The sequence below is a fragment of the Microcaecilia unicolor genome, chromosome 6 (genome assembly GCF_901765095.1).
Source record: "Microcaecilia unicolor chromosome 6, aMicUni1.1, whole genome shotgun sequence".
Classification (NCBI taxonomy): Eukaryota; Metazoa; Chordata; class Amphibia; order Gymnophiona; family Siphonopidae; genus Microcaecilia; species Microcaecilia unicolor.
Genome location: NC_044036.1, coordinates 175,011,033 through 175,039,028, shown reverse-complemented (window position 1 = coordinate 175,039,028; position 27,996 = coordinate 175,011,033). Strand labels below are relative to the sequence as shown.

Below are 27,996 nucleotides of genomic sequence, written 5' to 3'. Positions count from 1 at the left end.
ATGGAAAACAAAAAATGAGGACTCACTCCATGATGCGACCGCACCTTGAATACTGTGTGCAATCCTGGTCAATGCATCTCAAAAAAGATATATTGGAATTAGAAAAGGTACAGAGAAGGGCAACGGAAATGATAAAGGGGATGGGACGACTTCCCTATGAGGAAAGGCTGAAGCAGCTAGGGCTCTTCAGCATGGAGAAAAGATGGCTGAGGGGAGATATGATAGAGGTCTATAAAATAATGAGTGGATTGGAACAGGTAGACGTGAATCATGTGTTTACTCTTTCCAAAAATACTAGGACTAGGGGGCATGCGATGAAACTACAAAGTAGTAAATTTAAAACGAATCAGAGAAACATTTTCTTTACACAAAGTGTAATTAAACTCTGGAAATCATTGCCAGAGAATGTGGTAAAGGCAGTTAGCTTAGCGGGGTTTAAAAAAGGTTTCAATGGCTTCCTAAAGGAAAAGTCCATAGAAAATTATTAAAATAACTTGGGGAAAATCCATTGCTTTTTTCTGGGACAAGCAACATAAAATGTACTGAACTTTTTTGAGGATCTTGCCAGGTATTTGTGACCTGGATTGGCCACTGTTGGAAACAGGATGCTGGGTTTGATGGACATTTGGTCTGTCCCAGTGTGGCAATACTTATGTACTTTTGGATCTTTTAAAGGTTTATGAATCTTAGGGAGTGTGTATAAAGTACACATTTCTAATATTTCATTTTTCCTATACAAGTTTTCTCTTTTTTTACTTATTATAAGCTGATCTGTGCATGCTGCCCAGTGTTATCCAAGTGCCACGGCCGACTATGGCCAGAGTTTCGAACCTTCTTCAGGGTCCGTGGTGGGTCTCAATCACTTCCTGAGCACTCTTTGTGCTCAGGACGCCAGAACAGTGATTGAGACCCACCAAGGACTCTGAAGAATGTTCGAAACTCTGGCCATAGTCGGCCGTGGCGCTTGGATAACACTGGGCAGCATGCACAGATCAGCTTATAATAAGTAAAAAAAAGAGAACACTTGTACTATTGAAAATATAGAAAAATCATAAGGAGGTGGAGGATTTGAACCGATGATGAAAGTGAATGTTTCCGGATAAAGTAGGCTGTGCCACAACAAGAGGGTGCTCTTTTGAGGTATTTTCCTCCAAGGTTCCTCCTCTTTCCTTCTGGTGAATTGCTAGATGCGAAAGATATGATCTGTAGTCAACTGTTATAAACCAATAAGTTGAGAAGAGGACTATTGAACTTGTATGCTATACAGTTATCCTCTTCAGCTCGTACTAATATATAATAGAAGTATCATGTGTTAAAACCAGCTAGTGCAGTGATAAAACAGGGTCAGCTGCTTAACATGGGTAGGGGTGGGTCATGGGTGTGACAGCAGCCAGCTGTGCCTTTTGCAGTTAAGGCTTGGTAAACTTACAGCCCCGAAGTAAAAGGGTCCCTTGCAGTCACTTCTATAGATTAGACTGAGCTCCCTCCCCCCTGTCCAATATTTAGCGCTGGCCGGTTAAGTAACACTTTACCAACTATCTGTCAACATTCAGCAGGGGACAGCCGGTTATCTTTGCTGAATATTCACAGTCAGTGCTTAGCAGGAGATAACTGTCTATCCGTGAATATTCAGGATATTGCCAGCTATGCTTGGTAGCCAATTCAGGTCACCCAAAAAGCAGGTCTAGTTTTGGCTGGTTTAAACTTAACCAGCCAGTGCTGAATATTGGCTTGGCCGGTTTAAGTTTATACCGGCCAAAAATAAACCAGATATTCAATGCTGGACACCGGAAACGGCCTGGCATTGAATATCCGGTTATGCTACCAGGCTGCCTCCCGTGGTCTGAATATCGGCCCTGGCATCTTTACTCCAAGGTTCACAGATTTTCAAAGGATAAATTTCACTAAATTGGATGACTCCACGGAGGAGTGATTAGCCTATGCGGATGTCGACTGTGTGCACGTGAGCTGGTCAGGAGGCGTATAAAGTGGTTTCAGGCAACTCACCTTGAAGATATCCATCGGCTCACACTGCTCTTCCTCCACTTCCTCTTTTAAGTTTGTCAGGATTTTCTGCCATTCAGCCTCAGTCCTTTGATGTCTGATACCTGTAGCCAACACCACAAATACTGACAAGAAGGGCCACTGGTTTCTCATTTTCTGAACAATGTTGAATTGATTTATATTATAAGAATCACAAGGAACCTACATTTAGGCTCCCAGAGGGGGAAGGGTAGAAACCTATTCTATAAAGGAAAATAGGTGCCTCCTTCCCTTTATAGAATACTAAGACAGCCAGCCGATTCTTATATTCCGCAATATCAGTTAGGTTCAGTACGAATTACAATGACTAGATAAGCTCTAGGACGTACAAGTCATAACTATAAATAGTGAGAGATCGCATTAATTTTTTTTAATTAAATTTTCATATATGAACTTAACATTTAGGCACCAGCACTTACATCAGCCATAAAGTTGGTCTATGTGTGCCAGCAAAGTACAGCACATATTTGCATAACTTAGTTACTCATGTAATTGGAGGCCACACTCATGCATCACCCCTTGCCAATATACACTAGGTAAGATAGGCAGGTATTTGAAGAATGGCGCTTTGGCAGCATACTGGGATGTATGTGCGTAAATGCACACTTCCACATGTATATAATTAGTATTCTACACCAGTAGTTCTCAAACCTGTTCTTGGAGACCATCAGCCAGTCAAGTTTTCAGGATATCCCTAATGAATATGCATTTTTTATATCCCAATTGAGTTACGTAATTTCAATCTGATTACAGCTATATTGTCTTCCCAAAGTAATCACTTTTATTATTATATCAATCTGCTTTATTAAACCATTAATATTTAGATTACAAATTCAATCATATAAAACTTCCTATATCCTGGCTTCATTCATACTTCCATTCACTCCTACATTGTTAATCATACTAGGTAATTGCACATTAAGTACACATGCAGTGTTTCTTAAGGCTAATGACTGCTCTTCATATACAACATCATCCTATCTTCAATTAAGTATATATGTTTTTCGATTGTCAATGATACCAGTCCAATCAATACTTAACCTTGGCACTGTTGATCTTCTTTCATTATTTCTATTTTTCACCATATGACAATATCCATAAATGCCTTCAAACTGTCTTCTTATATATCCATCCACACTGTGTTCTTAAATTGTGCCTCACCATTCCCGACTTGTAATAAAAGTCATTACCAATACTGATTCTGGTCTATTCTTCATATATCTTTCAGTCTCCCTCCTCGAGTCTCCTCTCTTTTACTTCTCTCTCCCTCCAACTGGAGGTAATGAATATGCATGAGAGACATCTGCATGCCTGTCACCTGTATTATATGTTTACCCACTCCTTCCCTAGTTGAGATAATATTTAACCTTCTCTCTGACCTCATGTGCAACTTTCTTCAAATCAGTCACCTTACTTTCTAACTGTTTCTAATTTCTTACCCATCTATATGTTACAACTTTGCCTTACCCTTCACTATCAGTTATAATGTTCTATTATGTATTGTGTTGACATTGCAAATAGTATTATATTACTTTCGGGGAAAATTTAACCGGAGCACAAATATTATCAAATTATAAACAGTAAAGTACTCTCACTACAATTTTTTATCACTTTTTTTAAAATACTTTTTATTATGCTGTGTAGATATATTCATGCTTACTATTCCAAAACAAGTAACCCCAGAACTCCATACATACTAGCCCAACAAATGCTCACAATCACTCACAACTACCGTACTCATACATTCAAGCCCATCCTTTATAGTGATCACAATGATGTTTCAAATTGTATTCAGAGTCCAAAATTCAATTAGATACAGTCACTTAAATCCATATGGAGCCGAACACGACTCTATAAGTGTGTTTCAAGAAACACTTAATTGTCCATGTCCTCTGTATACCGCTGACCACAGTGCTTTCAATGTAGTGAACAGTGCAATGAGATACTGGGTAAAGAAGATATTACACTCCTTTCTCCAACGAAATAACTGCTCTTTAGCAAAGCCGCAGCACATAAAACGGTCAAACATCAATTTCGTCTTAACTCATCCTGGTCCTCAATGCGAGACCACATTTCGTCAAATTCTTCATCAGGAGAACCAAATCAAGCAATCTGTAAATAAACATATACCAAATTCTAACCTTAACACATCTTACTAACATATATATTCTCTCATAAACTGTTAATCACCATCAAAACTATGTTTGGCTGCTTACCAACGGGACTGCTCTCCAAGGCTGGGTTAACAGATGGTACGTCAGAACATAATGCCGTATCTTACTATGCATGATTTAAATACATAAAAGAATCCCGCCCTTTCATTGACGTCATGCAACTACAGCCATTCAACTTCAAGATTTAAACCCGAGGGGCTACCGTATTCCACTGAAATATGTATCATTGTTCTATATTAAATAATTGGGCACTCACATCTTCTCCCCGAGTCGAAGGTAAGATTTGTATTATTGCCAAACATCTAAGATCTTCTATTCTGTGTTTCTGATTGATCCAATGGGAAACTAACGGAGCTTCTGTTTTAAGATTTTTCAAATTGCTAATGTGTTCCGCTAGCCTGTTTTTAAATTTCCTTTTAGTGTGGTCGATGTAATATTTTGCACACGGACACATAATGCAATATACAACCCTCTCACTATTGCAATTAGTAATGGATTGTAAATAGAAGTGCCTATTGGATCCCAGAATCACAATCGAATCTGTAGTGATGGCATATCTACAATAAACACACCTCCCACACAGGGAGTGCTGACCATCAAATGTTTGTGAGGTAGATCTTTTTAATAATTTACCCAAGTTTGATTTGCGGCGACATGCCATCTTGAGATGTTCTTTAAACTCCGATTGTACTGACAACACATGCCAGTATTTATGAATCACTTGCCCAATTTTAGGTGCCTGGTGGGAAAACGGAAGAACACATGCTAGAGATCTAGCCCTTGATGTTTGTTTAGGCTCTATGGGCATATCGTGCTCTTTTGTATGCCCTCTTAAGAATGTGTATTGGGTAACCATGTTGCCTAAACCTTTCAGTCATGTCTTGAGCCTGAATCTTAAAATCTTTCAGAGATGAACATAAACGTCTCAATTGCAAGAATTGTCTGACAGGACACCCTTCACTATAAAGGATGGGCTTGAATGTATGAGTACGGTAGTTGTGAGTGATTGTGAGCATTTGGTGGGCTAGTATGTATGGAGTTCTGGGGTTACTTGTTGTGGAATAGTAAGCACGAATATAACTACACAGCATAATAAAAAGTATTTAAAAAAAAGTGATAAAAAATTGTAGTGAGAGTACTTTACTGTCTATAAATTGCAAATAGTATACCATGCCATACTCTGTATTGTTAGTTGAATATTTTTACTGCTGTAACTGCCTATGATCGATTGATCGATTCTTACCGTACATCGCCTTGAGTGAATTCCTTGAGTGAATTCCTTCAAAAAGGCGATAAATCCTAATAAATAAATACATACATACATACAAATCTGTTTAATGCATATTCATTAGGGATATTCTGAAAACCCGACTGGCTGGTGGTCCCCCAGGCCAGAGAATCACTATCCTAAACATCTAAGCCCACCTAATTTACAGAATTGCCCTCATTGTGCTCACCAGCACCCTGGACTCTATTTTAGAAAGTATCATTATCTCCCTGATATTCAGCTGCTGTAGCATTTGATTTAAATGCTGGCTATGCAGTTTTTTTTTTTATACTCAAATATTCAGTGCTAGTATTCAGATATTGACCGGTGCTGAACATTTGGTAATCTGACCATCGACAATTACCCAGGTATGGGTGATATTCAGACCAGTACCCAAGATAGGGTTCATTCCAGTGTACAAATAAGAAAATATTACAAACGAAGAATTATAACATTTTAAAATAATTAGAAAAACAAAATAACAATAAACAAAAAATTATAAAACTCAAGTTCTATCTGCATATATTATTACTGCAAAATTTAGGATTTACTAACGAAGAAAATTTTTAATCTTTCTCTGAAAAATTAAGTAGTTTTGCTCAATTCTAATCAAAGAGGGAAGGGAGTTCCCAAAGGACACATTCATAACTGAAAAAATAGTAGCAGCTACTTAAAAAAAAACCAACAACTTTGTGATTCCATAGCCGACATGAAATACTAAACAAGGAAACAGAAATAGTGTTGATCAACAATTCAGAGGTGAGATGGTGTAAAATAAAAAATAAAAAAACAGACAAGAAGTTTTAAATAAAGTACAGCAGCTTTTTTGCTTCCAAATTTTATCAGGATAGTTACAAGGTTAGAGGAAAGAGTATCACTGCTAAATGGGTAACCTGAAATATTATTCAGCTCCGCTCCTGGACTACCCCAGCTCTACCTGGATAGTGGTTAGAAATCAGTTGTGATTTAATGCTGCCATACGTACTTAATGGAGGCTTCAGTTCATATCCTTGCTGAGCTGCCCAGCCAACTTGGTGAAGAAAAGGATTGAGGTAAAAAAGCCACTGGTCAAATGTGTCCAAATCGTCTAGCCCTTCATAGTGCAGCTGTAGCCTCCCACCAACATTGTCCACCACATTGACTATCCAAACTCCCAGGCAGTCCTCTGAGTCTTGAAGCTCTAGTCTGGAGCTGGGACCAATGAGATCCAGGGGGTTCTTCCCTCTATGGGGCTAAAAATGCACAATCATTTAATTTATATTATAAACTTATAGACCATGCTTTTCTTGTGGAACTAGACAAAGCGGTATACAATATTCTTTACCACAGTCACAAAAAATAAGAACATTAAAAGCATCTTTCAAACTTTGTGTCTACGTTCTAGTATAGCAAATTTGTTGTAGGCTTCTTTATGTTCAAGCAGTAAGGATGTCGTGTGCCCCGAAGATGGCCTTTTCTGTGGCAGGTCCTTTAATTTGGAATTCCTTACCTGTGCATTTCAGGTCTGAATTGTTTTGAATTTTAGAAGTCTAGTGTTAATTGGGCTTATCATGATTTTATCATGTCATTTAAAAAAAAAAAATTATTGTGGGGTCCTTTTACTAAGTTGTGAGAAGCGCTAGCACGTGCTTACCTCAAGCATCATGTAGCAAGTTCCAGATCGACGTGCACTACCTGCATGCTAAAGCTTTTTTTTTACATGTTTGTTGAAGAGGCATGTTGGGGGTGGGGGGGGGTGGACAGTGGACACTCCTGCGCTAATCAGTTAGTGAGTCCAAACTACAGGGCACTATAGAAATAGGTATTGGTAAAGTTCACGTGGTAATTTTCACTAATGGCCATGTGTTAATGGCAACATTAGTACATGGCCATTAATAGGAAAAATGGGAAATTGACCATTTTGCTGCTGTGGTGACGAAGAAGGGCAACCTTCGAAAGCTAATCAAGAAATGTATTAAGTTATGTCCAATAAAAAAGGTATCATCTTATTTTCTTTTCCATGTTTTATTTTGTTTGATTTCTATTGATAACCTTAAGAGTGGACTAACGCGGCTACCACACTCCACTGCTGTGGTAAAAATGGCCTTAGTGTGCGGGAAATACCTGTGTAAGGGCACATGATAAGCTCTGCTCCCTATAAGCTAAGTGGAAGTCCTCCATCTACAGTCCTGCCAGTGGGTGGTGCTATTTCACCATCACATTTTCAATAGTGAGGGACAGGCAAGCCCTGCAAGACTGCAGGGAACCTGCCTATCTCTAGAGATTGAAAACACAATACTGAAGCACCACCCCCTACTGGTAGCAATGCAGTTGGAAGATTCCCGTTCAGCTTAGAGGGAATAGTGGCAGCAAGGCACTTTTTACTGCAGCTTAGTAAAAGGACCCTGTATGTTTATTTTGGATTTATAATGTGTTTTACTCTGATGAGATTATTAATATACAGATTATGTAGAACATAAGGATTGATTACCTGGATAAACAAACAAACATAGCACAGGATGCAAAATAACTGTCTGAAACACAGGCCAGTCAATATTCAAAATAATTTAACCAGCTGGAAATGGATGCCAACCAGTTAAATCACTTGTTCAAAGCTATCTTGGTCATTTTCAGCATCATTTAACCGGTTTTCTTTTATTGTATTTTTACAGTAAACCACTTTATTAGAAAGGTAATATATCAAATTTCATAAATTATTAAACTACTATAAACTCTAAACTATTAAACTATCTTCACTGAAAATGAATGGTAAGCACCGAATCCAAAAGCAGCTAATTTGTGGGCGTTCCAGGGGAGGAGTTGGGTTGTGTCGATATTCAGCCCCACACCAAATAAGTAACATGCTTAAATCAGGCTGCATAAATAACAGTCATATCTTTAAGCAGTTTGGCTGATGCGGTCAAGGGCTGAATATTGACTTAGCTGGCTATATGTTAGCCAGCGCAAAAAAAATGGATATTCAATGCCATACCTGGCACTGAATAGCTGGGAATAATGCCAGTGGCAGGCAGAAAAATACTCACTGCTGCCAGCTGAATATCGAGTTCATCCTCCTTGTTGAGGATGTTCTTACCAACTACTGCCTTTTGTGTCTGCTGCCTGCAGAAGGTGCTCAGATTTATGACCCCCAAAGAGCTCACAATAAGTTTGTACCTAATGCAATGGAGGGTTAAGTGATTTGCTCAGGGTCTCAAGAAGCATCAGTGGAATTTCAACCTTGGCATTCCTGGTTCTCAGCCCTGCTATTCAAACCATGTAAATCCACTGCTGCAGTTATTAACACTGGCTATCAGTTTCACTGAGGGGGGATTTATTTTAAATTTAATTTTGGGATTTAAGTCACTGCACAGCCTAGCTCCCCCATATTTGAGAGAGCCCATCATCCCCCTAACCCCCTCCCAGGTTCCACTTACATCCAAGCAGATAAGTTATAGATGTGTCCAGCTACCAGAAGTTTCTCTTTGCTTACTAGCCTGTTTCCCACTTTTGTGAAGAGGGACCACATCAGCTCCATGGAATCTCTCCCATCTCAAAAGGCCAACCCCACTTCTAGCTGGGTGCAATGGTGCCCATCTCGTGTTGCCGATTGCTGATGTCACTTCAGGCATGCTCTTGCCATGAACGAGCTGCACATTGTCGCCTGAAGGCCTAAAGAAGCCACTTCAAAGGCTTGTTTCAGCGAGCCTTCTAGTTTTCCTATCCTGTAGGTCTTTTAGAGCAATGCCCCGTTTCACCAGCAAGGTGGTCATCTTAGTCATTGCCGTAACAAGAGAGTTCACCCTGGGAAGCTGCAATTTATTTTCCTCCTTCAGAACTAATGGGTAGAGATGAGCCATGGCTCTTCTCACTCTCAGCCCTGTGTCCAGTGAGATGCATTAAGCTGAAATCAGATCTTGTCTGGATGCATCAGGAAGGCCTCAGAAGGACCTCTAAGCACCCTCGTGATCGACAAAGATGGAACTCCTAACGACGAAACAGAAGGCACCGCCAGTGCCTTAGAAATAAAAAGTACTGAACTCATCTTTATAAAACAACCTCAGTATTTTCGGATCATCTCTCTCCTCTAGATCATCTCTTTCCTCTATTGGCTCCTTCAACGATAGCTCCTCTGAATAGACCGAGGCCATATCAGATAAGGAGGGAAAAGTAGAGACGGCCTCATCTGACCACTCCTGGAGGTCTAAGTGAGCTCTCTTAGGAGCCTGAGGGGCAGAAGGACGAGAAATTGAAGCACCTTGCAGCAACTCTGACTCTGCTTCAGTAAACAGGGCTGGTGTAAGAGCAATATAAACTCAGGAGAAAACAAAAATCCAGCTACAGCTGAATGCTGTCGGTTCCAGAGGCTATAAAACAGTAGTAGTGCTCCATGTGTGATCAGAAAGAGGCTGTTCCTTATTGTCAGTCGGCCCCAACAAAATGGCACCCATTCCTGCGCTCTCCTGCATCAAACTGTACACCAGCCCTGCTGGACAGCACAAAGACCCTGGCATATTCAGACGCTGCATCAAATCCAAAGATGTGCTGCCGCTGACCATTTCCTCTGTATCCCACAGGATTTCGGGATTGCATAAAGGGTAACACTCTGACAATGGCTGGCGGGTCCCACAGTGGAAACACTGCTTAACTGCCTCCGTGGGAGTCATCATTCACAATGACTGGCACAAGCATAGGATAACATAGAAACATGATGACAGATAAGGGCCAAATGGCCCATCCAGTTTGCCCATTCTCAGTAAACACTCATATACAGTGAGACTCATATGCGGCAAATCCAAATTCAACAAAGCTTACCCACTGCTAAAAGATCTTCACTGGCTCCCCCATCCAAGCATGGATATCCTTTAAACTATGCACCTTAGTTTATAGAATAATCTATGGACTAGCACTAGGATACATGGCAACCTTGATCAACCTACCATCACGACACTCAACACCAGACACCCGAAATTATCTAACCCTCCATTTCCCACAATGCCAAGGCATCAAATATAAAACCACGCATGCCGCAAACTTTACCTACTTGGACACACAACTCTGGAACTCTCTACTAAAAAGATATAAGAAACATAACCAACTATGCAAAATTCAGGAAATATCTAAAAGCCGCCCTCTTCAAAGAACACTTCCATGAAGAAACCACAGAAATGATCCAAAGTATCATACAACTCTTAAATCAAATAACCGATCACAGGCCCAATGGGCATTCACTCTGCACCTGTAAACTGAAAATGATTACATCTACTAGTGCTCCCAAAAGGAACAATCTTTCAACTGCTAAGCCACTCAACATTTCTCTACTACAAACTACCACATATAATTCGCTCATAGAATAAATCACTCAATATGGAATTTAAACATAACTGCTCTTACACTATACTCCATATCCCAAATGAACACAAGTTGTTAACTCTTGTTATCCTTCCGCTTGCGACATCACACCCCAACTGTAAGCCACATTAAAACAATTCATTATTGTATAATGTGGGAAATAAGTGTCACAATAAACAAACTCTTCCTTTTCTTAAGGGATCCCACATTCCTGTCCCACGCTTTCTTAAATTCTGACACAGGCCTTGTCTCCACGACCTCCACTAGGAGGCCATTCCACACATCCATCACCCTTTCTGTGAAAGAATATTTTCTTAGATTCCTCCTAAGCCTATTTTCTCTTAACTTCATCCTATACCCTCTCTTTCCAATTTTCCTTCATTTGAAAAAGCCTCACCTACTGTACATTAATGACACTGAGGTATTTAAATGTCTCTATCATATCCCCTCTCTCCCGCCTCTCTTCCAGTGTATACACGTTGAGGTTCATAAGCCTGTTCATATATGTGTTAGGCCAGAGACTGATGACTAATTCTGTAGCCGCCCTCTGGACCAACTCCATCCTATTTATATCTTTTTTGAAGGTGCAGTCTCCAGAATTGCACACAGTACTCTAAATGGGGACTCACCAGAGACATATACAAGGGCACCATCACCTCTTTTTTCCTGCTAGTCATCCCTCTCCTTATGCACCCGAGCATCTTTCTGGTCTTTGCCATCACCTTATCAACCTGTTTGGCCAAATTAAGATCAACAGAACAATCACCCCCAAGTCCTGCTCTTCTTCCGTACACAGAAGTACCTCACCCCCTATATTATACAGTTCCCTTCAATTTTTACAACACAAGTGTATGAACCTGCATTTCTTAGCATTAAATCTTAGTTGCCAGTTTTTGGACCATTCATCAATCTTCGCTAGATCCTTCCTCATGTTATCCACACCCTCCGGGGTGTTCGCCTTATTACAGTTTGGTATCATCCACAAAGAGACAAACCTTACAAGACAGTCCTTCCACAATATCACTCACAAAGATGTTAAAAAGAGCTAGCCCAAGCTCAATCCCTGCAGTACACCACTGATAACATCCTTTTCCTCGAAGCAAGATCCATTTACCACTCCCTTCTGTCTCCTTCCATTTAACCAGTTTTTAACCAAGTCACTTTAGGTCCCATACCGAGGGCACACAGTTTATCAGTTGCCTGTGCAGAACCATGTCAAAGGCTTTGCTAAAATCCAAGTACACCACAGCTAGCACCCCTCCCACGTCCAACTGTTTTGGTCACCCAATCAGATTTGTCTGACAAGCAGTATATGAAATCCAATTCCCTTTCCTGAAGACAAACATGTGGCATTTCAAATTACACTGGAAACAGTGGAGATGACCAATAAGATATCAAAACACCAGTGGTACAATATTTAAAGTTATTATTGCACAATTGGTGTTTTGTTGTCTTGTCGGTCATCTCCACTGTTTCCAGTGTAGCATCGAGAGGTGTGGAGTTTTGTTCTTCTGCGCAGTTCACACTACATAAAGAAAAAAAAATCTTCACTGATAAAGTATATTAAGGGATAATCATATAAGATCACAAGTTTGTTCAAATTAAATTTCAGAAAGCCTGGTATTTATATTTATGTGATCCAATCCTTTGTACAATAATTGTACTGCACAATGAAATGTGCGTGAATGAATACATGTGTCTGTATGACTGTCCCAAAGGCCTTCCTTAGTGAAGATTTTTGTCTCACCTGTTTGTCTTTATGTGTTTATATGCACATCTTTATGTGTGCTGAGTTCTCAAACCTTTAATACTTTCAGAAACAGGATAGTGGTACAATACCAACTGGCCTAGCTAGTTTGTCCTATCAACTGCTCAGCTCTTGAATTCAGATCTTGTCCTGTCCACATCATCCACAACGTCTTCTGTAAAGAGATACTTCATTGGCTTCAATCCTCATCTTAAGATACTTCCTTGGTTTCACCCTCCAGAGCTTCCTTTCTGCCTGAAGAGGCCTACTTCCTGTGTATTTATATTTCTTTAAGCTATGTAGTATAAAAGTGTTATTCTATCTATTTACTCTTCCATTTACATTTATATTAAATATTTAGCTTTAGGAAATAAATCATGGCGTAATTTGAACAATTTATGGAGAATGTTAACAGAAAGATAAACTGTTCCTCTAGAGTACTGAATATATTAGCATCAATGCAATAAAAATGCATTCAATTAAAAGTGTTACTTGTAATAAAAGGACTATCAAAAATGTACTTTCTTTCTGAACCACAAAATAGTGTCCACATGGTTCTGGGTTTTTTTTTCTTACATGGGAGGGAAAATTGTTAGACCTATGGCAATCACTAGCCCAGAGTTTCAGTGCCCTGTTACTGTATTACTGCCTTCTCTGATGTGAGGTGCTACATATCTCAGTGGCTTCCGGTACACAACAGTAAATGAGGTGATAAATTTCTTTCCATTTATAGCAGCTGCCAAACACAGTTCAACATGTGCGTGTTGTGTTTCATAAGGCTTTGATTTTACATTGCAAACTTTCTGCAGAAAATTTGGACTGCAGTTTACTGACAACCTGGATCTGTGATGTTTGAATACTTTTATATATTTTTTTAACTTTGGACTTTGCTTTTAGAAATAAGCTTTTTTTTTTTTTTTTTTTTTTTGCGATACAGGTGACACAAGCCCAAATGTCAAGCACCATCAGGATTTTTGCAAGCTTATTGTGTTGTTGCTTCCATTTTCAGCACTGTTTTATTGGCTAAAACTTGTTACTTTTTTTTTTTGTGGATAAAGCTCATTGAACTCCCAATAAAGGCATAGGCTGAAACATGGACCATGTCGGGTCCATGCTTTAGCAAAGCCATTTCTTGTGATTAAGGTGCTGTCTGTAAGCAAATGCTGTTATATAATAAAGACTTGTGCTGTTTCTTTGACTCATTGCTTTAGTTATTCCTGTCCTTGTGCTTGCTCAGGTTGCTTTTTAGTGGGACTGCTTGGTTTTCCTTTGCTGTTGAACTTTATATTCTTTGTAGTAGAAGATTCCCTGCTTTTAAATGTATTTATTACGTATTTATATTTATACTACTAAGTATCGCCTTCGTTATCTGTAAATGTACTTCAGAAATCATTAAACTAAATTTCTACTGCAGGAACACAAGGACACTCACGCCCTCCAGCAGGCTATCTGGAGCACTGCATGCACCATTCAGAGTCTTGTGCAGATATTCATCCCAGTCAGAAACCTTGTCCTTGATACCTAAACAGAAAGAACAATTGTAAATTAGTAGCAAGTACCAGCAGTAGTCTGCAAATCAATGACTTTCACTGCATTTGGGATGCTTTGTTCAGAGGTGATTACTGTCATTTTGCTTAACTCTACACAAGGAAGACTGTGAGTTCCACCTGTTGTGCTTACTAACAGGGCAGCACACAACATTAAACAAACAGTCATTTATCCTGAGAAAGAAGCTATCTGAAAACAGACCACTCTGTAAATAGGTAAAAGTATACGTGAGAATCAACAACGTGCATACATTCACTTCTGGAAAAAGTAAGCACGCTCGGTGGCAGGGTTTGATCAGAGGAGATAAAAATGGGCAAAAACTTTTTTCCTGGTTCAGTAGCTCAAAAATTTAAGGAAGTAAAAGGGGTTCTTAATAAGGTTAGAGAACAACTGGTATCTAATGAACAGTCTTTGATAGATCGATGATGAACGTTGCTCTGGTGAAGGGAATGTTTCCTTGGAACATAACTTGGAAGACCTAGAGAACAAGTTTTGTAATCATAATTTGAGGTTTTTGATTTCCCCTTCTCTAGGCTGATTTCTCCTTCTGAATAGCTCTAACATTTCCTCTCCAACTTACAAGCCAAGTGCATACACTGAGAAAAAGCATCCACAATTTATAGCTGGGATTCCCTTCCTGGCTTTCCCTTCCCCTTTCAACAGCACTGCACACACCGAAAGTGACAGTGGACAGAACTAATAATAAACGCTTTTCAATGACAGAACTACACACATGCACTTTTCACTTGCTGACCCACTTCACAGAAGTATATTTATTTATTGCATTTGCATCCCACATTTTCCCACCTATTTGAAGGCTCAATGTGGCTTACAGAGTCCTGTTATGTTAAATAGTAGTTATGGCATTGTCATTCCAGGATATCAGATACAATTAGTGATGTAAAAAGATTAAGTAAGGGAAAGAAGAAAAGATTTAGGCGGATAAGTAGGCGGATAGAAGGTAGACTTTCATAACTGGAGTGGGCTGGCGAGGAGATTTAGTAAGGCTATAGGTTCTCTTTGTAGGCCTTGTTGAAGAGATATGTCTTCAGAGATTTAGGAAAGTTGGTTATTTCGTCAATAGTTTTCAAAGCAGTAGGTAATGCATTCCACAACTGCGTGCTCATGTAAGAGAAGGTAGTGGCATGCATCAGCTTGTATTTTAGTCCTTTACAGCTGGGGAAGTGTAGATTAAGAAATTGTCTTTACCTTGTCTTAGTTATTGTCTTTCTGACCCTTTATTTTATACCAAACTCAATTTACAGCATATACTTTCTTATGTGTGCTCTTCAATTGTTCATTGCCAACCTGAGATCAAACCTCTTGTCTAGTTACAGTTTCTCCCTTATTCTCCTCCAAGCCCTTCCCTCATATCTTTCTTATAACTGCAGTCCTGAGCCGACTTATGGCAAATCATATAGAAAAATGTGTTTTTCCAAATACAGAATCAGCCTTTTGTGAACTATGAAATCTTAAAAATAGGGACATGCATTTGTTTGAAACAACATTCTCCATGTTGCTGCATGTCGTTTTCACCTGAAAATGACAGGAAAAAGAAAAAGAAAACAAAATTGTGGGGTTTTTTGTGTGCACAATTAATAGTGTGCACTCTTTCAAGAGAATGCACACTTTTGCAAAGGGGCACACTACTTTGCAAAGGGGTACTCTTTGCAAAAGGTGCATCCTCTTCTGAAAGAGTGTGCACTCTTAACAACATTGCTCCCATAACAAAAAAATACCAAAGAACCCTGAAACAAAAACTGCCAGAAACAACACAAACATTTTCAAGTTGCACACCCCAATTTTAAAACCCAACATCCCATGAAATCCGTAGTATGCTACACAGTTCTTTTGGTCCAACAAAAGACTGCACAATCTCTAAAGTTTTCAGTTGTTTTCCTGGAACTAACACATCACAACAAACACTTTGGAGCCTGTTTACTAAAATATGGTAAAGTTTTGCACTTACTGTGGTGTTAGGCAGAGCTTTCTTTCAGGGGGTATTTGGAGATATTGACACCTTTTTCCAGTGCCTGCTAAAATTGACCCGTGGTCCCCAAGTATTAATGAAAGTGTCAAGGCTCTGCACACCAATTTTGACTTTTTGTAGATTCTGTAGCTGGTCGCAGGGAGCCTAGCAATTGTGGAGTGGGTTCCTCAGTGTTTACCACACTCTTGAAAGATGGAAAGATGGCCTGGTATTTGAGTACCAGCATCTTTTTTTTTTTTTTTTTTTGCTACCAAAAAATGTACTGGTGCAAAATATTTTTTCCGGAGATACGAAGGCGGTAGAATGAGAGGACATGATATGAGATTGAAGGGGGGCAGACTCAAGAAAAATGTCAGGAAGTATTTTTTCACGGAGAGTGGTGGATGCTTGGAATGCCCTCCCGCGGGAGGTGGTGGAGATGAAAACAGTAACGGAATTCAAACATGCGTGGGATAAACATAAAGAAATCCTGTTCAGAAGAAATGGATCCTCAGGAGCTTAGCCGAGATTGGATAACAGAGCCGGTAGTGGGAGGTGGGGCTGGTGGTTGGGAGGCGGGGATAGTGCTGGGCAGACTTGTACGGTCTGTGCCCTGAAAAGGAGAGGTACAAATCAAGGTAAGGTATACACAAAAAAGTGGCACATTTCTTGGGCAGACTGGATGGACCGTGCAGGTCTTTTTCTGCCGTCATCTACTATGTTACTATGTATTAGTATGCGGTAAGTGTGTGTGTGTTACCATGCACTAGCAGATAGTATAAGTGCATGCATGCTATCAGAATGCAGTTACTACAGCCTACTGCTGTTAACCCCCCCCCCCCCCCAAAAACAAGCCAAGCACGATCCCCCAATCAGCACTGGCAAACTACTCCCCGCTGGCTCTTATTGGCCCTAACTGGTGGGTTAGCGGGGGGGGGGGGGGGGTGTTGGAGGAGCAATCTCCAGGCATCTCTACCTCTTAGATGCCTGGAAGGAAAATGGTAGCTCTGATCCTAGTGGTAGCTTCATGGTATTACTCTAGGGATCAAGCAAGCAAATAAGCACACATCCTATATAATAATTTTCTCTATGAACGTTCCATGAGGCTGCCTGCGACCGTGCCTTGCTTCTGATTGGCTGTGGCAGGCAGCTTCATCGAACGTTCATGGAAAAGGAAAAGAAAAAGAAAGGACAGCTGCCCTCCCGAAATCGCCAACCTCCCTAACCCCCCTCCTCCTTCCTCCTCCTCCCTCCTCTTACCGGGGTCCCGGCGGCACCAGTGAAGGGCGAGCAGGCTCGCCGAGTCTGCTGCCTTCCCTTCTCTTCGCTGTCAGCTCTGACTCTGGTCCTGCCCTTGCGGAAACAGGAAATGAGGGCGGGACCAGAGTCAGAGCTGACAGCGAAGAGAAGGGAAGGCAGCAGACTGACGAGCCTGCTCCCTCTTCACTGCTGCCGCCGGGACCCCGGTAAGAGCGGGGGAGGGGAGGGTAGCAGAGGGGGGTTGGCGATTTTGGAGGGGGGGCGACGTGCACGTAGGGGGATGGGTGGGGCCAGTGTCGGGGAGGGGAGGCGTCGCAAGGACGTGAGACTGAAAGGGGGGGTCTGGAACTTGAGGAAGGAAGGAGGGAGGAGGCATGGAACTCGGAGGGGGAAGGGAGGGAGGGGGGTCTGGAACTCAGAGGGGGAAGGGAGGGAGGAGGTCTGGAACTCAGAGGGGGAAAGGAGGGGGGTCTGGAACTTGGAGGGGGATGGGGGGATTGGAACTCAGAAGAAGGAAGGGAGGGAGGGGGTCTGGAACTCGGAGGGGGGATGGGGGGAGGGAGGGAGGGAGGACTGGAATTCGGAGGACGAACAGAGGGAAGGAGAGTGACAGAGGGAGGGAGAGAGGGGGGGCCCTGGAACTCAGAGGAAAGGGGAGGGGGGCCTGGAACTCAGAGGGGGAGGGGAATGCACTACCTGTTAAAAAAAAAAAACACAATCAGGCCCATACAGAACACCTGGAAACTTATGCACAAAGTGGTGAGTTGCAGGTGAGTGGGAGAGGGGAGGGAGGACAGCATGGAAATCGGAGGGGAGGAAAGGGGGTCGTGGGACTTGGAAGGGACAGAGGGAGAGAGCGATGGGGGGGGGGGGGGATAATCTTGCTAACGCCCGTTTCGTTTCATACAGAAACGGGTCTTTTTTACTAGTACTATATATATATATTTTTTTTGTTTGTTTGTTTTTTTTTTGTTTTTTTTAATAAACAGTAGCTGTGACAGCAGACATTAACTCCAAGTGCAGTCTCATTCTCTACCCAAAAACCACTTAGTTCCCAACCCATACATATAGCAAATAAATTAGTGCATGCCGATACCAGGCTAGCACATGAACAGAGTAACTGTTGTCATGCCAACAGCTCATTCTAATTTGCACACTAAAGGGTCCTTTTACTAAGATGCAGTAAAAACTGGCCTTAGCATGCTCTTATATGAGGTTTTCCCGTATGCTAAGGCCATTTTTACTGTAGCCAGAAAATGGCTCATTTTTCTATTAAATGTCATGGGTTAATGTTGCCATTAGAATGCAGACATTAAAAAGAATTACCATGCGAACACTTACCAACACCTATTTTTTAGGCGGTAAGGGCTCGCACGGTGATCCTGGGATAACCAGTCAGCAAGTAGTAATGTAGCCTTGCTAATTAGCTCAGGAACATCCACTCGACACCACCCCCCGCCAGAAATGCCTCCTCAAACAAAAATATAAATTTTTTTTTAGCTAGCGAGTAGTGCGTGCCGATTTGGAACTTACTACACAACATCTGAGTGTGTCCTGCGGTAAGCCATTTTAAGATGGGGTAAATACACTAGTGCTTACTGTAACTTAGCAAAAGGACCCTTGAGGGTATCTCTTATATAATAATTTGTCAATCTGTGTCCCTGGATGGCTGGCTGGTTGGGTTCGTAACCGTATGCAAATGAGCTACTACGTAATCGGCTCGCCTTCAGCCTTCCCTTCCCTCTCAGTGTCCCACCCTCACAGAAAGAGGAATTACGTCAGAGGAGGGTGGGACACTGAGAGGGAAGGAAAGGGAAGGCTGGAGGTGAGCCGAGCCTGCCGCTTTGACTTGAGGTAAAATAAAAGTTTTAAAGGAAGGACGGCAGGAAGGAAAGGAGGGCGGGCAGGTGAAGGCTGGGGTTGAACTGGAACTCGGGTGCTTAAAAGGGGGGCAGGTGGGGCTGGGGTGAGTCACTGGACATGGAGGGGAGGGCAGGGGACACAGAAGAAATCGCTTAGATGATAGCCTTCCTAGGGCTTGTTTCATTTTTGGAGAAACGGGCTTTTTTGCTTGTAATTCTATAAAGTACCCACTAACTCTCACACACCTGTTATACATGTAAATGTTCAGTATACTAGCATATATGTGAATACAGGCCAGATATGGGCCTACACACTATTCTATAAATATGTGCATATCTGCAATGGCACATATTTTACAGGTGGGCGTGCACATGAGCAGATTCTGAATGGAGCGTGAATGCACATTTACATGTGTAACTTCTAGAGTATTATAAATTACAAGGGGATTACTGGCACTTAGGCACACACAATTATGCCAGCTCTATGGTTGGGGTAAGTGCTTGTGCCTAAGCCCATGCATATGGACATACCTATTTACATTGGTATTCTATACTGAAAAGTAGGCATCTATTCCCTTTATAGAATTACACCCTAATTGCTTAGTGCACTTAACAGGCCTCTTTAATTCAGATATATGTGTAAATGGCAAATATTTCTAACTGCATCGCAAAGAAGGTTTCCTACTGCCCTGCTGAGACAAAGAGCTGTAGCTTTGCATCTCACCATCAGGTGGCTTGAGGGTTTTCTTGTTCTGCTGGCACCAGCCAATGGGATGTAAGCTGGCAGTCATGATGTCACACCAAAAGTCTGCCCTGCGATCCTCTCCGTAGCCATCATAGCGAAGTAGAAGCAGCTGCCCACAGGTGGTTATAATGGTGGCCACCCAGTAGGTTTCTACATCTGCCTTCACAGCTACTTCAAGCTTCATGCCAGGAGAAAGTCCATTCTGCAAACTGGTGTCTACCTAGATGGGGGGGGGGGGGGGGGGGGGGTGGAAGGTGTAAGAAAATTCAGTCAAAAGTAATTTGAGAACCACTGTGGTAGAATGCACACAGCACTGTCTAGGTTACAGTATGAAGACAAGTCAAAAACATTTAGCGAAATTACAGGACTGTTCCCTCATGACAGTATAGCAACATAATAAAGCTGTGTACCTCCAAAATAACATAAACCATATTTTTATAATGTTAACAACTGACAGTTTAATGGAGTGCTTGTTTTGGTTTAAGAATATAAGAATAGCCATAATAGGTCTGACCAGTGGTCCATCTAGCCCAGTATCCTGCTTCCAGCAATAGCCCATCCAGGTCACAAGTACCTGGCAAAAACCCAATTAGTAGCAACATTCCATGCTACCAATCCTGAGGCAAGCAGTGTCTTCCCCCATGTCCATCTTAATAACAGACTATGGAACTTCCCTCCAGGAACTTGTCCAAACCTTTTTTTTTTTTAACCCAGATACGCTAACCACTCTTACCACATCCTCCAGCAGCGAGTTCCAGAGCTTAACTATTCTTTGAGTGAAAAAATATTTCCTCCTATTTGTTTTAAAAGTATTTCCATGTAATTTCATTGAGTGTTCCTTGGTCTTTGTACTTTTTGGAAGAGTGAAAAATCAATTCACTTCTCCCTGTTCTACACCACTCGGGATTTTATACACCTCAATCATATCCCCCCCTTAGTCGTCTCTTCTCCAAGCTGAATAGCCGTAACCTCTTTAGCCTTTCCTCATATGGGAGGAGTTCCATCCCTTTTATCATTTTGGTCACTCTCCTTTGAACCTTTTCTAATTCCGCTATACCTTTTATAAGATACAGTGACCAGAACTGAACACATTACTCAAAGAGAGGTCGCACCATGGAGCGATACAGAAGCATTATAATATTCTTGGTCCTATTTTGCATCCCTTTCTTAATAATTCCTAGCATTCTGCTTGCTTTTTCGGCTGCCGCTGCACACTGGGCAGAAGATTATTATTTGAGCAGACTACACAAAGATGCTTCAATATGACCAATTCAAAAGTTGTTTAAATCCCTCCATGGATTTATAAACAAAACTCCGTGCACCTCTTATAGCAGGGTTTCTCAACCCAGTCCTCAGGACACACTGAGCCATTCTGGTTTTCAAGATATCCATAATGAATATGCATGAGAAATTTACATGCAGTGTCTCCAATTATGCAGATGTATCTCATGCATATTCATTGTGGGTATCCTGAAATTTTGACTGGCTGTGTCCCGAGCACTGGGTTGAGACTCTGCCTTATAGGAAAAATTAAAAAGCACTATTTTTCTTGTAGATCATCCACAACCTTCTCGATCCATCAAATCACAAGTAATCTCAGCAAGGAGTAGAAGGGAGCCAGATGCCTTAAACTGAGAAGAAAGTTCTGAACTATAGAGAATTTTACATTTCCCCACAGGGACAGGAGAGAAACCCAAGAACTGGGCCCTGTAAGGCAATCTCTCATGTTATTCTAAATGCCCCTATGTGCTGAGTTTTATATCCAGACAACTATCGTTAGAGCTGGAATTGCAGCTGGGTATTTTTTCCATAGGTGAAATTTATTTGGTTAGCAATTTGATTTTTATAACCTGATATAAAGGTCAAAAATAACTGAAGTCCATGATCTGACTGAAGGCTTGGGTTTTTAATTGGATTAATAAAATCTGATTAAGACAGAAAAAAAATGTGTCATCTGGAACATATCCTTCCTTTTGCACTGCAATCACCAGGATTTAGGAACTATCCTATCTCTAGCTTTACGGAATTTCTCACAAGCACAGTTTGCTTGAAACACAATCTATTGCTTTGGGAATAGCAGTAATGTCACAAGCAGTGGATTAACAGCAGGAGTAGGTAACCTCAGCTCAGAGACAAGGACTCCATTTTCAAGTAAAGCTAAGGTACTTACTTGTAGCAGGTGTTCTCTGAGGACAGCAGGCTTTATATTCTCACAAGTGGGTGACGCCGACCTCTGTCACCCAGTCCACGATTTATAAAAGTATAAACAGAGCTTTGTGGAGCGCGAGACACGTTCCACCGCGTTTGAGCAAGTGCCTTCCTGGTCGCCACGCAAATGCAATCTCCTCAGTTTTATACTACAGCAAAAATAAAGTAAAAATAACAAATGAGACAACTCCAAGGGTTGGTGGGAGGGATTGTGAGATTATAAAGCCTGCTGTCCTTGGAGAACACCTGCTACAAGTAAGTACCTTCGCTTTCTCCGAGGACAAGCAGGTTTATTAATTCTCACAAGTAGGGAATACCTAGCATCCAGACTCACCAAAAACAGATATTTGTCAATTGGGCCTCACAAAGGCGAGGACATAACACAGATTAACCTGAAACTATATACAATCTTAATGACAGTGAAGCCTGGAATAAAATGGGCCTAGGAGGGTGAGTTGGATTCTAGACCTCAAAAAAATTCTACAACACTGTCTGCCCGAACCGACTGTCACGTCGAGTATCCTGCTCAAAGCAGTAATGAGATGTGAATTTGTGGACTGAAGATCACGTTGCAGCCTTGCAAATTTCTTCAATGGAGGCTGACCTCAAGTGAGCTACCGATGCAGCCATGGTTCTGACATTATGAGCTGTGACATGACCCTCTAGGGCTAGCCCAGTCTGGGCATGTGAAGGAAATGCAATCTACCAGCCAATTAGAAATGGTGTGTTTCCCAATGGCGACCCCCCCCCCCCCCCCATCATAGGAGCCAACTTTACAAAATGATTGGGGGGTGCTCACATTTTTTATTTATTTTTTTACAGGTGGTGCATTTCCCCCCTCCCCCCACCTCTTCTCTCCCTCTCTCCGAGTTCCACGCCCCCCACCCTCCCTCAAAGTTCCAGGCCCTCCCTCCGAGTTCCAGGCCCCTGGCCCTCCCTCTGAGTTCCAGGCCCTCCCTCCCTCCGAGTTCCGAATTTTAAAAGTCATCTTACCTCGGGGTCCCGGCGGCAGCAGACAGTGAAAGGCATGCAAGCTCGGCGCTTCAGCCTTCCCTTCTCTCTCTCTCAGCTCTGGTCCCGCCCTTGCGAAAACAGGAAATGAGGGCGGGAACAGAGCTGACAGAGAGAGAAGGGAAGGCTGAAGCGTCGAGCTTGCGCGCCTTTCACTGCTGCCGCCAAGACCCAAGGTTAAAATTCTGGGCGGCACGCAGTAAGGCGAGGATGGGCACTGGGCTGGCGAAGGGAACTTCCGGTTCAGGTGGGTGAAATATTGGGGGTACTCGAGCACCCATAGCACCCAAGGAGTCGGCGTCTATGCCCCCCATCCTGTTGGGATCAAAAGAAACAAAAGATTGGGCGGACTGTCTATGGGGCCTGGTCCGCTCCATGTAGTAGACCAATGCTCTCTTGTAATCCAAGGAGTGCAAACTGCTTTTGCCAGGATGGGCATAGTCAGCAGGAACAGGGCGAGTGCATAGGACTACTCTGTTGTGATGAAATTTAGTATAAGGTGCATCCACCACTAAGGCTTGAAGCTCATTAACTCTATGAGCTGAAGTAACAACCACCATGAAAATGACCTTCCAGGTCAAGTATTTCAGATGGCAGGAATTCAGCAGCTCAAAAGGAACTTTCACAAGTGACCTCTCGTTCTACATGAGGGACCTTGTGGTTGATCTGAGTGGAAAAAATTACAAGAGGACCTTACAAGACTGGGCATCCAAATGGCAGAATACATTTAATGTAAGCAAGTGCAAAGTGATGCATGTGGGAAAGATGAACCTAAACTATAGCTACATAATGCAAGGTTCCACATTAGGTATCACCGACCAGGAAAGGGATCTAGGTGTCATTGCTGATGATATATTGAAACCCTCTGCTCAGTGTGCGGTGGCAGCTAAGAAAGAAAATATTAGGAAAGGAATGGAAAACAAAAATGAGGACATTATAATGCCTTTGTATCACTCCATGGTGTGACCGCACCTCAAATATTGTGTGCAATTCTAGTCATCGCATCTCAAAAAAAATATAGTGGAATTAGAAAAGGTACAGAGAAGGGTGACGGAAATGATAAAGGGGGTGGGATGACTTCCCTATGAGGAAAGGCTAAAGTGACTAGTGACTTATTAAAATGGACTTGGGGAAAATCCACTGCTTATTTCTAGGCTAAGCAGTATAAAATGTATTGTACTGTTTTGGGATCTTGACAAGTACTTGTGACCTGGATTGGCCACTGTTGGAAACAGGGTGCTGGGCTTGATGGACCTTTAGTCTGTCCCAGTATGGCAATAATTATGCACTTATGCACTGAAGGATTGCCCCATGCTCGGAAGTCTTTTGGGCTATGCCCATATTGAGAGACCAGTCATATGGTAAATCTTCCTCCAAAAAGAATCCCAGGTTCTAGCTTCTCTACCTGGGGGCACCGAGGCATAGTCTCTGGAACTCCTGGCCCTTTTGAGAGCAGATTCCACCATCATGGAATTGTGAGGCAACTGAGGCTTATCAAAACCAGGTGTGCTGTGGATCCGATACTGGGTGTTGATCTTCTTGGGAATGACTAGGACTGGCAGACGGGATTCCCAGTTCCTAACAAGGATTTCCTGGAGTACCTCATGGAGAGGGACATTCACAGCCTCCGAAGGAGGTGACATGTAGTCCAGGACCTCAATCATCTTGGTCTTGTGCTCCCCTTCCAAAGGAAAAGGACTATCAGCCATTTCCTTAACAAAAGAAGGGAATGATAGGCTCTCTCTGGAGCAGACTTTCTCCTTTCAGGTGGAGGGGAGGGTTCAGAGGGAATTCCACAGGACTCATCAGAGGAAAAAGTACCTTGGATCCTCCTCTGAATCCCACGAGCTCTCCTCTTTGGTGTCAGACAATACTTCCTGATGGGAGTGTTGAGGCCGAACCTGCCTCGACATGGAGGAATCATGTCCTCAAGAACGGCATTGAGAAGTCTGTTCCTGCCTCAACTCTGGCGAAGCTTCCTCCACTGATGTCGAGGGCATGCCCATTTGGGTGGCAGTAGACACCGGAGATGCAAGCGGCATTGGTGTTGGAGGCTACACTGCAGGCTGAGGGCCAAGCGGGGTCGCAATGGTAGGCAAGGTAGTCGCAAGGACCCCTGACACCGATGCAACGTGTAGCATGAGGCCATCCAGCAGCTCAGGGAGCAAGGCCAGAATACATTCATCGAGGGCCAACACCAGGAAAGGCTGGAGTTGACGTGGGAGCTAGGTCTTGGCTGCTGGGAGACCGGCTCATCAGCACCTCCTGTATGGTGGGAGAGTGGTCCTCCTAGCACCAATGCTTCTCGGTGCTGAATCCTTTGAAGCCTCGGAGCTCCCAGCACCATGTGTCAACAGTGACCGATGACAATGCTTCTTGGCCTTTGTCCGAAGTGTGTCAATGAGGCTTCTCGGTGCAGATGAGGACGACATCATCCACTTGTGAGAATTAATAAGCCTGCTTGTCCTCAAAGAATCTGCGTATTATGTCCAAGTGTAACCAAGGAATCTTAAGCAGAAAAAGTGCTTAACATCTGCAGATAGACCAGGCTTTCCAGGTCACTAGGTTCCTAGATCAAATACAGGCACCTATGACCAATTTACAGGTTTCCTGAAAACCAGACCTGTCTGTAGTGCTAAGGACCAGGACCATACACATTTGCAATAATATATGCTGCCTTTCATAGGCAAAGTCTTTCTCTACCTATATAAAACCAAGACACAAAATAAAAAATAAGAAGAGTGTAAAAATAAAGACACCTTTATAAAACAACCTCTGATTTTACAAAGGTGCTTATTCTGCAATTACTAAAGCAGATTTGAGCTGCAATGGCTTGCGTTTCAAGCCCAAAATATGAGGTTTCTGAGAGAGAAGTGCCCTCTTCTGGTACCTAAATAGGACTGCAACAGTTTGAGTTTATTCCAAAAGAACAATTCTCCAAAACAGCAATCAAACTATCACAATGGCACTCACTGTATAACCCGGCAGAGGCTTAGTGAGCAGCTCACAGAGCACAATATTCCTGATTCACCCTAGCAGGGGATCAGAGGGCTATAGCGGAGGGACAAAAAGTTCCAGAGAGTTTCTTGGGGTTTGGGGGAGTAAGCGAGTGTGTGTGGGGAGGAGGGGGTTATACTTATGTACTTATATCTGTTAAAATTTGTTAAACTGAGAAGTGTTCCATGGAACATTGTTCTTGTTACTGATTTCTGACATGCAATCCATGGGGAGCTTTGTTTGGTTTCCTCTTTCTTTTTTGTGCTTCAGGTTTGCAGATTTTATATTTATAATGTGGAATATTCTTATGTAAATCTGTACACTTGGCCTTGTATTTGTATTTGGGATTCTAATAAAAACTTCTAGAAATTGAACAAAAAAAATTCCAGAGGCATGCCAACTTTCAACACAACAGAAAATTATTTATTATTTTTTTTGATGTTCAATAAACTTTATTAATAACAATGTATATACAGGCTGAATGCCAACTAGTATTGAATCACACATCTCAGAATTCACACTGTCCCCCCCACTCTGAGAAAAAAACAAAACAAAACCATGCATCATGATACTATCCAAGGCCTAACATTCATCTATAGGGAGAAAATTATTTGATTATTAAAATCATTTTCTTCTTATAGTTAAATAGCACAATATAATATGCCTATAACAATGTTAAGAGTGAAGAGTTAAGCTGTGAAGAAATAGAAGCATTAAAAAAGCACCAAAATGTCTTATTTCTAAAGAGTTTGATTTAATTTTTAGGTTATCTTAATAAAAAGATATTGCCTGTGACAGAATTGCATTTTCATGCATTTAACTGGGCTAGCACAATTACTTATAGCAAGGGAGTAAATCCTCATTGAGGGGGTCTTTTACAAAGCGTTGGTAAGCCCAATGCAGGCTTACTGAACGCTAAATCAGGACTACCGCCGGTCCAATGCGCAGTCAGCGGCAGTTTTGCCTCAAGCAAACGACACTTCTGGGGGAAAAAGAAAACCTTCGGAAATGGCTTGCATGGTGGTAACCTGGCGGTAATCGGGCATCGCCGCTCACTGCCTGGCTATCACCGGGTTATCACCGGGTTAGCACAGGAGCCCTTATCGCCACCTCAACGGGTGGCAGTATGGGCTAGTTCTCTTACTGCATGGCCATGTTTGTCTGGGGGATTTTTACCTGCTGCAGTAAAAAGGGCCCTGGCACGTGGGAAAATGCCCCCCCCCCTGCCGCTAGCACGGGGTCCTTTTTCCCGCAGTTTGGTAAAAGGACCCCTGAATGAGGAATGCAGCAATTAGCTGGCAGTTATAAGACCTGGAACATTGCCAGCATTCAGGAGGCATTATTAGAATAAGTATAAAAAAAATAGAAAATGCTGATTGTTCTGATGCTCTATAGATTGGGATAAGGAAATCCAGAAGAGGAAAACAAAAGTTCTGCACAAAAAGCAGTGCAGTCCAGAAAAGCAGAACACGTGTCTTCGAAAGTTAAAAGGCTTTTATTCTTAAGTGGCAAGAATAAAAAGCCTTTTAACTTTCGAAGATGTGTGGTTCTGCTACTATAACACAATTTAAAGCATGTCAAAGCAATTTACATTGCAAACAATTATAAAATTGAGAAAAAGAAGCAGCAGAAATCCATTATCAGATAGGATAGTTCATTAAATTTGCATGCCAACTCCAAGAAGTGAGACAAGTAGCATACAGGTATACAGTCTGATTCAAAAGATTCACTGGCAATGCCATCTTCAGTCACCAGGGCCTTCCAGGTAGAAACTTTGTAGAAATGTGAAAGATGGGGATGGCATAAGACTGAGCTTCTGGGTGTGAGCAAAAAATAC

At 42.0% G+C, this 27,996-nt stretch overlaps 1 protein-coding gene across 1 annotated transcript in view; it reads right to left on the bottom strand.

Moving 5' to 3' along the window:
- The window catches only part of SFMBT1 (Scm like with four mbt domains 1), a 255,005-nt gene that overhangs the window by 56,746 nt on the left and 170,263 nt on the right, over window positions 1-27,996 (bottom strand). Inside the window, exons 4-7 of the mRNA XM_030205994.1 lie at window positions 19,923-20,163; window positions 13,992-14,080; window positions 6,470-6,716; window positions 2,008-2,108 (exon numbers count right to left, since the gene is read on the bottom strand). Coding sequence (XP_030061854.1) covers window positions 2,008-2,108; window positions 6,470-6,716; window positions 13,992-14,080; window positions 19,923-20,163 — 678 coding nt within the window. The remainder of the gene's footprint in view (window positions 1-2,007; window positions 2,109-6,469; window positions 6,717-13,991; window positions 14,081-19,922; window positions 20,164-27,996) is intronic.